The sequence below is a fragment of the Danio rerio genome, chromosome 8 (assembly GCF_049306965.1).
Source record: "Danio rerio strain Tuebingen ecotype United States chromosome 8, GRCz12tu, whole genome shotgun sequence".
Classification (NCBI taxonomy): Eukaryota; Metazoa; Chordata; class Actinopteri; order Cypriniformes; family Danionidae; genus Danio; species Danio rerio.
The window spans coordinates 44,119,577-44,131,292 of record NC_133183.1 but is presented as its reverse complement, the minus strand read 5'-3'; the positions used below and the strand labels follow the sequence as shown (position 1 = coordinate 44,131,292).

Here is an 11,716-nt window from a genome sequence, read left to right as displayed (position 1 = left end):
CCCTCTTCCAAACACGCTTCAACTTTAGGATCACCAATGAAGAATATCATCGCAGATGCTCTACCATGATAGTTTATTAATGACACCTCAGTCGAACCTGAATCCATTCCTTATCCAATCCAACCTTAGTAAGCCCCATACTGTGGGAAACCGACAAGGATATCCAGGCAGCAGATGGGCCCTCTCGCTTCCCCAACCTTTTTATCGGTGGCCCAAGTATGCATCAAGTTTGTCCGACTGAAAGGTTTACCCACTGCTCCAAAAGTGTGGGAGAGTGGGCAGTCCTGTCTGCTGACACTAGACAAAGGATGATGCCCTTCTACCAACCTATGGAAAAAGTATGGCTCTCCACCCGCAACATACACCTATGACTGCCCAGTGAGTCCCCACTATATTGGTCCCTTCAAGATCCTGAGGCAGATTAATGAAGTGACCTTCCAGCTTTAACTTGCACCCAGGTACCACATTTATTCCACCTTCCATGTTTACCTATTAAAACCCTTCTCTCCTTCTGTTACAGACTGAAGCTGTTCCTCTGAAAGTCCTCAACCAACCACACATCTACATGGTCTTTGAGATCTAGGCTTCGAGGGGACCGCCTGGAATACATCAACTGGGAGGGGTATGGTGCAGAAGAATGATCCTGGGTGTCTCGAGAAGATGTACTCGACCCCACACTGTTGCATGAGTTCCTCCACAGCCACCCAGATCAACCTGCTCCTTGTGGTTATGGCTACTCTTGGCGATGCAATAGTGTGTCGGGAGCTACCTCTGGAGGATGGGGTAATGTCACACATTCACCACAACCTTTTTCCTCTGTCACTACATCTGAAGCACCATCCACCTGATCATCATCATACGAATTCTAATTACAACCACCTCACTCCAATCTGCCGCTTCCTACTCATACCCCACTCACTCAATGTTACACCATCTGGTCTACTAGATGATGAGTTAGTTCGTTGGTAAAAAAGATTTCTCCAGCACATCCCAAAGATTCTCAATAGTGTTATGGTCTGGACTGTGGTGGCCAATCCATGTGTAAAAATCCTGTTATTATACTGTTATTGAATATGAAAGATTAATCCTCATCAGCTCCCTGGTTCAGCAGATGTTGGTGACCTCATGATTACAAAAAGAAATGAAGACTCTGTCAAGTTCAACTGTCACATAGTTACTATGATTAAAACTAATGTTTGAAGGAAGCTAATTTATTTCAAGCTATGATCAAAACTGAATTAAACTATGTTCCATCCAATCAGAGTTAATAATTTCAACAGAAAATGTATATTTAATGCATGTTCTATCTAAATATAAAACATCTACAATTGAAACAAGAAGTTTACATACACTAAAAAAAGGAATATAACCATTTTTTTAAATGTCTGATGGTAAATCATACTAAACGTTTACTATTATAGGTCAGTTAGGATTACCTAAATCATTTACATTTGCTCAATGCCAGAATAATGAGAAAAAAATTTCTAGACAGTCAAAAGTTTATATACATTTCCTTGGTATTTTTTAGCTTTGATTTAAAACTGTATAACTTTGGTTTTGGGTATCCTTCCACTAGCTTCACACAATAGATTGAAGGAATTTAGGCCCATTCCTCCTTGACAGAATAGGTGTAACTGAGTCAGATTTGTTGGCTGTCTTGCTTGCACAAACTTTTTCAACTCTGCCCATACATTTTCTACAGGATTGAGATCAGGGCTTAGTGATGGCCACTCCAAAACATTCACTCTGTTGTCCTTAAAGCACATTTTAACTAATTAGGCAGTGTTCTTAGTGTCATGGTCTGTTTGGAAGAACCATTTGTGTCCAAGTTTAAATTTCCTGGCTGATGTATTGAGATGTTGCTTTTGTGTTTCTACACAATATTCTTTCTTCATGATGCCATCTATGCTGTGAAGTGGAACAGTCCCTCTTGCAGCAAAACAGCCCCACAACATGATGCTGCTGCCCTCATACCAGTTGGGATGGTGTTCCTAGGCTTGTAAGCTTTCCACTTTGTCCTCCAAATGTTACACTGGTCATTACGGCCAAACAGTTCTCTCTTAGTTCCATCAGACCACAGGACGTCAACAAAAATGATTCTTTTTCCCAGTGTAATTTGGCAAATTGTAATCTGGCTTTTGTTGATTCTGGCTTGTTGATTTTCCCATGTTGTCACACAAGGAAGCAGTGTGTTTGAGGTTTTTCTTACATGCTATTCTACAGATGTGCCTCCAATTAACAAAAATATTGTCGATTAGCTAATCAGAAACTTCCAAAACCTTGACACCATCATCTGAGCTTTTTCAGAGGCATAATAATCTTTTAGTATATAAACTTTACTTTCAAGAAAAGTTATAACAATTTTTAAAAAAAATATTTCTCTCATTATTCTGCTATTAAGCATAACAGAAACACATTTTATAATTCTAACTTACCTAAATGAGAAAAAGTTTTTTAATGGTTGTGTGCCCTTTTTATACAATGTATGTAAACTTAGGGTTTCAACTTTATCTATCTATCCATCCATCCATCTATCTGCCTATCTATATCGTATATCATCCAAAAGATAACTTACAGTGATAAAGTTGAAAGCTTCTATTGTGTTTTGTAAAGTTCAACAAGATTTAAAATGAACATTTACAACTGATAAGCTTTTCCATTCACTTTCATGAAGCGTTCCAAGCTTTTTCTCTGTTTAAATGAAAATGAGCAGAACTTTTTGTACTGTGTTATTGGAAACAATAATGTGCAGCCCTGCCATGCTCTGAACTCAGCATGCAGTGAGCCTTCATTATAACTGTGCCATTGATCTTTGCAATAAACATGTCAATGTGTTTCTTTCTGCCTTTTTCTCCCTATCTATGATTATTATGTGATATGATCATTTAAAGTGGGTCAATACCATGTTCTTTGCTGAAGTTTAAAAAACCGCTGAGTAATTAAAATCCCAGGGATGGTTATTACTTAGGACAAAGTGCACCTGGCTTCCTCTCTGCCCAAGCAGCATGTGAGTGATGTAACTTCATGTTTTAGCCAATGGCCAGCATTCTGCTTATCATGTTACAGTAGATAAAATAAATAAGTGTCACTGGGAGAGAAATTGAGGCAGGACTGCAGGCTGTGAGCTCAGTTTCAGTCAAAATGAAGAAGAATTCCACAAATTTGCGATTACGGCTCCCTGCTCTAATTTTTGCATCAGAGGTTGTGATTGTGGTCCTCTATGCTTGCTTTGTGACCTATGATGATCATGCTAATGCACTTCTACAAAACAACCAGACACGGCACATGGAGAATTCATTTTATCAAAACTATCCGTTTTTTGCTGACATTCAGGTGATGATATTTATTGGATTTGGCTGCCTTCTGGCCTTTTTCCGACGCTATGGCTTTGGTGGAATGGTTTTTAATTTTTTAGTTGCTACATTCACCATTCAGTGGGCAATTCTGATTCAAGGATTCTTTCAGTTTTTCTATGATGGGAAGATTCATCTTAGTGTGCTGAACCTGATTAATGCCGAGTTTGCTTGTGCTGTTGTGCTCATCTCATTTGGAGCCGTGTTGGGAAAGACGAGCCCTGTGCAACTCTTGGTAAGTTTATTACTTTTGCAGTGGGTGGTTTGATATTGGACACTGCATCTACAAAAGATGTTTTGCATCATTTTCAATAGTCAAATGGGAACAGCACTTAATTTCACAAACAGATATAAAATGAAAATATGTTTATTATACTGTATTATAGTATATTCTAGTATATTATATTGTATATATAGAATAAAAAGTAAGAAGAGGCATCTTTACCTGTTTTTGTGTGAGATGAAAATCTGCCAAGCATCAATTTTTGTGTCTTACACAATGCAAGGCTGTCATGAAATCCTCTCTGTAATGTTGAAAACGTTTGTATAAAAATCACACTGGCTTAGCTGCCAAAATCAATTCTAAGGCAGCATCCCAAACATAATTTATAGTGCCCTATATAGTTAAATAAGATAGTAACCTGTTTCCATACTGAATTATTATTATTATTATTATTATTATTATTATTTTACACATAAGCATATTTTACAAGAATACTTGGAAATAAAAATTTATGGTCAACTAAAAAACTTGCCATATCAATATGTGTACTTCTTTAAAATAATAAAATATTCTTTAAGAAATTGAAGAGCAATAAATTATTCAAGAAATGATGTGCTTTAAAGTTAAATGCTTTACATTTTAATCACTGCACATATTTAACTCGTGCTTTGGTGTGTTAGGAAACATGGTCTTGAAACGTGACCCTTTTTATTGGCAGAATAAAAGTGGTCCTGATGATTGGCTGCAACAATTGGCCCATGTCTGAGTGTGGAAAATAGCTTTTATTGTCTGTGCTTATTATTGGCTTATTAGTGCATCTCTACTCATGATAGACTAAAATGTAATATATTACTTTTGTTTTCTGAATTGTATTGCTCACTGTAAAAAAAAAAAAAAAATGCTGGGTTCCACACAATCAATTTATGTGTTGGGACAACATGAAGGAATTCATTTAATTTATTAATGTTTACAAATTTAAGTAAATTGAACATAAAACAATTAATTTGTCCCCCCTTATACTCCACAATTTTGTTGTTTCAGCTGAGTTAAATAAGTAGTTTAAACAAACAGCAAATGTCATTTTTGAGTGTTTGGTTTTACAGGGTTTTTTCATGTTATTTAAAAAAATGTATTGTAATAAAAACAACAGAAAAATGCAATGAATTTACATATCTGATGTAAAAACACATGAACTGCATCTTAATGTGCGTAACATCCCAAAATATGACACCAATATGTCAGTACACATGCAAGAAACACACTCTTGACATGAAGAATTCTGGAATTTCATTGATCATAATAAATGCATGTGATGCAGGCATTCAATTTAAATTAAAAGTAAATTCTCTAGACCAGTGTTTCTCAACATTTTCAGTGGGTCGCGGAGTGTGTGGTCAAAAAAACAACAAAAGTTTAATTTTAAACTTATTTTGACTTTTATTTTAAAATGCGTGCACGATAACCCTACCATTTGACATGTGAAATTTCATTTAATTATAGCAACAAATTTGTCAAAGCGCAAGTACGACCCCGAATATGTAAAGTATGGATTTACATATATTGACGGCAAAAAAGACTTAAAGCCTCAGTGTGTCATAAGTAGTGAGGTGCTTTCACAAGAGAGCACGAAACCTTCTAAATTAAAACAACATTGAAAAACCAGACAAAATGTTTTGTTAAAAGTTCAGTTTAGTTCATGGTAACTGAACCTATCCTTACCCTAACCACTGTTTACAGTATTTGTCATTTTTACTTTGTAATGTTTCTATAATTTTATAATATTGTTTATTTGTAAGTCTTGGTGATTTTCTTATGATTTATCTGTCACTACTTGTGTAAGTTAACAATTAAATACAAATTAACTATAATTCCTAAAATTGTATTATAATCCCTAAAAATTTGGGTCACGGCTTGATGACCATGTAAAAATGTGGGTCCCATGGCCAAACCAGTTGAGAACCCCTGCTCTAGACAGCCTGCACTCAAAAAATGACATTTGCTTATTGTTCAAACTACTTATTCTTGTGCTTTTCACAATTCAAGAACATAATTCTTGAGTTTTTTGGGGGACAAATTAATTGTTTTATGTTCAATCTACTTAAATTTGTAAAAAAAATAAAAATAAAAAAAACTAATAAATTAACTTCCACTTAAATTAAATCGACTGTGTGGAACCCAACATTTTTTAATGTTATCAAGACTTAAAATGTTGAAACACTAGGTTTTCTGAAGATGATGTGTACTTTGGTTTGTAAAGTTACCGTTAAACTGAGTCAATTAATGTATGCCTAATTTGTAAGATGTAAAATGATTTGAATTAAACCATCTGCCTATTTAATAATCTAGAATTTCCAGACCCACATATACTATATATTGTGTATTGTTTATAGATCATGGCCTTGCTCGAGATCCCTCTGTTTGGTGTCACAGAATGGGCTGTACTGAAATACCTGAGGATCAATGATGCTGGTGGCTCGATTCTTATCCACATTTTTGCCTGCTACTTTGGTCTGGGTGTCACATTTGTCCTGTATAGACCAAGCCTAAATGAAGGACACCCAAAGGTGTCCACAAGTTACCAATCAGATCTGTTATCTGTAATGGGAACCCTGTTCCTCTGGGTGTTTTGGCCATCTTTCAACTCAGCGCTGACCTTCAAGGGTGACGACCAGCACCGAGCCGTTCTGCACACATTTATAGGTCTCAGTGCCTCAACAATTACTGCTTTTGCCCTGTCCAGCATGCTAAGTAAGAATGGTAAGATCAGCATGGCTGATGTGCAGAATGTAACATTGGCTGGAGGTGTAACTGTCGGCGCCTCAGTGGACATGATGATTTCACCGGCTGCTGCTTACGTTCTGGGAGTCATGGGGTGCTTCGCGTGCATGCTGGGGTACAAATACCTAAGCCCAGTCCTGGCACAAAAGCTGCGAATACAGGATCAGTGTGGCATACATAACTTGCATGGACTAACCGGACTCATTTCCAGTCTTGCAGGAATCTGTGCCATCCTGCTGGCGACCGAGGAAACATACGGCCCCAGTCTTTATGAGACTTTCTCTCATCAAGCACCTCCTGAAGGAGACCCTCAGCTCATGGAGTTACAACAATTGATCCCGGATCTGGAAGCAGGCTTGGGCAGAAGTGCAAAGGAACAGGCCCTCTTTCAGGTGGCTGCACTGTTCGGGACCATTGCCGTGTCTGCAGTAGGGGGGATGCTGACTGGTGTAGTTCTCAAGCTACCATTTTTGGCTTCACCCTCAGATGAGCAATGCTTTGATGATGAGGTCTTCTTTACTGTTCCTTCAGATTACGACTGTGTAAATGTTCTCAGTGAAACAAGGAAAGCTGAGAATGAATGAAGAAAGATAAAAGACTACAGCTTAGTAGGAGCATCAAATAAAGGAATATCAATGCTGGACAATAGGCTAAACAACATTATGAGTACTCTAACTCTGCTTGGTGATTGTACTTACAAAATAAGATTATTTCAATGTTTGCTATCAAAGTATAAACTGTACCATACATTTGATTTTCATACATATTTGTTAAATTAATATTTTTTGATCTAATGTTTTTCTATATTCTGTCTATAGTTAATGATTCATTTATTATTTTGTGAACTTTTTTATTTGGAATTAAGAGAACATGTATTTTAAATTAAAATGTAAAATCTGTGTGAACTGGAAGATGCTGAGACTTTTACATACCTGTCAACATTGGGATGTGAAAATAAAGAATATGCACACCATAATAAGGGATTCCCCCGACAATCCCCCCCCCCCCCCCCCCCCCCCAAAAAAAATCCCCAAATTACTAAATATGTTCATTTAGAGCTGTTTCATCATAAATAAACAGCTAAATGGTCAGTAAAATGTTTTAAAGTTATTATAAAAAAAGAAAAATAAATTTATACATTAGCAGCAAATACATTAGCAAACAGTTGAGCTTATAAACATTAGTAGCTATTATAATGAAATAGAATCAAGCAATCAAATCTCATTAGCCGTTTCTCCACTGTATGACTTACACATTCACATGCAACGAATGAATCTCTCATTTATTAAGATTTTTTATTACATTAAATAAGAGGTGTCACTTTAAAAATGCACACATCTAACGTTATAATGAAAGCATTCGACTGCTTTCCTAACTTTTTATGCTCATTTAAGTTTAAATTAGTTGTGTTTGGAAAAAAAAAACACCAAGATCGACATCTTGATATGTTATTATTATTAATTATGTGTGTATGTCTGTTTAAACTCACACCCAAAAGACTCTCTCCCAACAAATCCTGTGTACAGAATCCGTTTGGGAAACAGCATCTTTTTATCACTGTGAAGCATGTCAGCTGACAGTCATGCACCATTATATGACTGTTTCGAGGATTGTATAGGATGGGAGACGGCACCTGCAATAAAAAAAGGGAATCGCGCCATTTTTTATATTTATTTTAAAGTGTTTTCATTCCTAAACAAAGCAAAAGCACAGAACAGACTAACATTTAAGAGCAAGAGGCGACCTCTGGTGGTTTGGCGGTATGGGTTGTGTATAGGGAGGCTCGGCTGTTCAGAGAAAGACTGAGAAATGTGGGAGAAATACGGGAAAATACCTTTACGGGATGATAGCGGGATAGAATTGTAAAATACGGGAGAATCCCAGAAAAAACGGGAGGGTTGACAGGTATGCTTTTATTGCAGTATGTTGATGTGCTTCCAATTTAATTTTAGTTAAGAATTAAGTTAGGCTAAGAATATTGGTATAAAATCGATCGAGTTGATGTCAACCAAAACTCTAAACACTGAAGCAAATGGTTAGACTTTGACTAAAGATTACCAAAACATTTTTCTGTGGACATTACTGAAAACTTACATAACTTGAATTTTTCACTTACAGAAAAACAATGTGAGTTAGCAAAATAAACAATGTAAATTTAGATTTCACACAGGCTATAAGTGTTTTTGACTTAGGCCCCGTTTACACTAATGCGTTTTCGTTTTAAAACGCATACGTTTTGCTACAGTTATGCCATCCGTCCACACTACGCCGGAGTTTTCGAGCGCCGAAATTGGAGAGTTTTGGAAACGCTGAATAGGCCGTTAAATTCTAAAACGCTGCTGTTTATTTTGATGTTAGCAACTTAACAGACAGCAGAAATGTTGAGGCATTGTGCTACATATATAAGCAACATCTTCACTGTGTGGATATAACAAAACGGAGCCTATAGCAACTGCCTCCTTTCATTTTCAGTGAAAATACGAAACATACCCTCTCTTTTGCTGAATATCAGTTTCAATAATCGATAATGGCCATTATAAAAGTATAACATACAATAAGTTTATACGTTATAGGAAATAAAGGCAAGCGATCAGTCAATATACAGAATGTACGTGGTTATATTAATTATTAATCTATCTTTGCGCTCAGCCAAAACACGTTACCTGAGAACAAGTAATAGATTCAAAGGATCAAAGTCGGGGAATATGTCGTTAGATAAAGAAAACAAGATGAATGAAATATCACGTTTAACAAATATAGTGAGATTAGATCCAGTGGGAGATGCTTGATGAGCAGTCCAACGAGCACAGCTCTCATCTGGGTAGATAGGCTGCAGCGCATGCCAGAGAGTGTGTGTGGTCATGTGATGTGCGTTTCAGTCGTATTGGTGTGGACGGAGAGCAGTTCAGAAACGCTGGTTGAAACGATAGTGTGGACGCGGATCGTTTTCATTCTAAAATGCTGTTTTAAAACTAAAACACGCTAGTGTAAACGGGGCTTTAAAGGACCATGAAACCCCCTTGTCTCAGCAGGGAGTTTTTACACCACTACTTAAAAAAAATCAGGAAAGTGTATGATTCCAGCTTTGCTTAGGTGGGAGTGTCGAGTGGTGAATAAGGAAAGGGCAACTTGACAGACAACAGAAAGGTGAGGTGTCATGTAGCTACATATTTATATGAGCGTCATCTTCACTGTATGCATATTTATAACAAAACAGAAATAACATTACTCCCTCCTTTCATTATTATTTAAAATGGGAAACATACCCTCTCTTTTGCTGAACATCACTTTTAATAATCAATAATGCCCATTAAAAATATAAGTTAAGTAATATAACTCAACTAAGTGCAACATATGCTATCAACGGCTAGTGCAGAAAAGCCTATAAATGCTTTCATAATCTCTTGCCCTGTAGGATAATAAACAATCTTCAGCTAAATCAAAATGCAGCAGCTGTGCTTTCTATGTCTAAGAAACGTGATCATATTAGTCCAGTTCTGTCAGGATTGCATTGACTCCTATTAAACAACTTTTTTAAAATTATACATTTTATTACAGCAACTCACACTAACTATGTTCAATTGATTCTAGACAATTGATTATTCCTAAAATATCAAAATTGACATGAATGAATGACATCTACACCCATGTCAGTTAGTTTGTTTCTTTGGATCCTGAGGTTCACATAATATTAGATCTGGCCTGTATCCAGGGCAGATAGTTGTCATGGTCATCTATGAGTAAAGTGCACAAGACTTGATTTCTGCAAAGAGCCCAGTGGGGGACAAATATCTGCATTTATCCTATTGGCTAGTCTGAAGCGGTGACCTACTTGGACCTGTATTTTCACCACAACAGATACTCATAGTTCTCAAACCCTCTGACATCTTAGGGCTGGGACACCATCGGCCATTGCGCTTCATCTGTCTGTCGTTCAGATCTAGTCAAGCTTAGTTGGTGTGATGTGTTCCACACGTACCTCTAATTGAGTTCTGGTCTTGCTATTCTGAACAAGAAAACAGACACTGCCCCCTGCAGTGTAGAAAAACACATCCTCTGGCGCAGGTGTAGAAATAGGCTTTCGTCTGTTTGGTGTGTTGTGTTTATGGGCAGCTTTTTGGTCCAGACAGAACCAGACATGGGCCAACACGAGGCAACATTGGTGCCATAAAATAAGTAGTTCATAGACTGAGCCTGGATCTTCCAAAAGTTTGTTCTCCACTTCTGTCAATTTTTGGAATTTTGGTACCTTGCCATTGTTGACTTGCTTAATTGGTGTTATTGGAGCTGCTATTCAGTGGATCATATTTCAACAGAGACATTTGTGTTAGACTGAACTGAATTAAACTGAACTTTAACAGTGACATTTATATTAAACTGAACTGAATCAGTATTAATTTGAACTAAATTTAATTAAATTTAACTCTCCTGCCTGTCTGATAAGTTGCAATTGTTGGAATATCAAGCCAATTCCAAGTGTGTTCAATAAGAAAAGGTCTGGAGAGGTTTTTTTTCAATGCCAAAAATATTAGTAATTTATTAGGTACAAATGTATAATTCGATGACAGAGCTCTAGGTTACGTTACCCCAATGCAATACAAGAATTACATTCAAGAGTTTCGCAACTAACATACATTTCCTGACTCCAGCATGAATACACAACTAACATTAACAAGTAAAGTTTTGGTTTAACGTCACTTATCAGTCATTCTGCAGTCCTTTGGCTCTTGTACCCCAGACATACTTCCTCTTTCTGCAACCCCTTTCTGCATACCAGAACTGAACAATTACGTGCATCTTCAATATATTTCACAACTTCTGCAAGCATCATGACAACTTCTGACATGTCTAGACAGCAATCTGGAACAAGGGCCCCCACCTTAAATTTATTCTTATTCTGCGATTTCCTCTAAAAGTATGCAGCACAATAAAAAGAGGAAGTGTATCGGTCAATATGTGCTATAATACAAAAGAAAAAGATTGATTAATATGTTGTTAATCTAAACATTTTTCTAATAAAAATAAAGACGCAAAAGTAATAAAAATAAATACCTTTTTTCCAACACAATGTTCCACAATCTAATATATTATTATAGTTTTTTATTCTCTTTTCTTCATATAAGCTGCTTAGACGCAATCTACATAGTAAAAGAGTTATATAAATAAATATGGCACTACACTTAAATTCATAATCAAGTGCTTTAGTACCCTCTTAAAAGATTAAGATACTAAATGGTGTTTTCATAGTAATTCCCTTTCTTTTCTTTGAGTATTTCGGACATCTAAAAAAAACTTTTGTAAAAATTAAAGAGTTCCATGAATGTTATTAAAGTCCCAGTGAACCGGAAGCTGCAATCATTAC

General features: G+C 36.4%; 1 protein-coding gene across 2 annotated transcripts; it reads left to right on the top strand.

Annotated features, from left to right (window-relative positions):
• The first annotated feature begins 3,129 nt into the window (after positions 1-3,129).
• On the top strand, positions 3,130-7,259 carry rh50 (Rh50-like protein). Of its 2 annotated transcripts, none has more exon segments than NM_131547.1 (2): positions 3,130-3,588; positions 5,967-7,259. In NM_131547.1, coding segments are annotated over 2 exon segments (1,419 nt in total). In that variant the 5' UTR covers positions 3,130-3,141; the 3' UTR covers positions 6,939-7,259.
• The last annotated feature ends 4,457 nt before the right edge of the window (positions 7,260-11,716 follow it).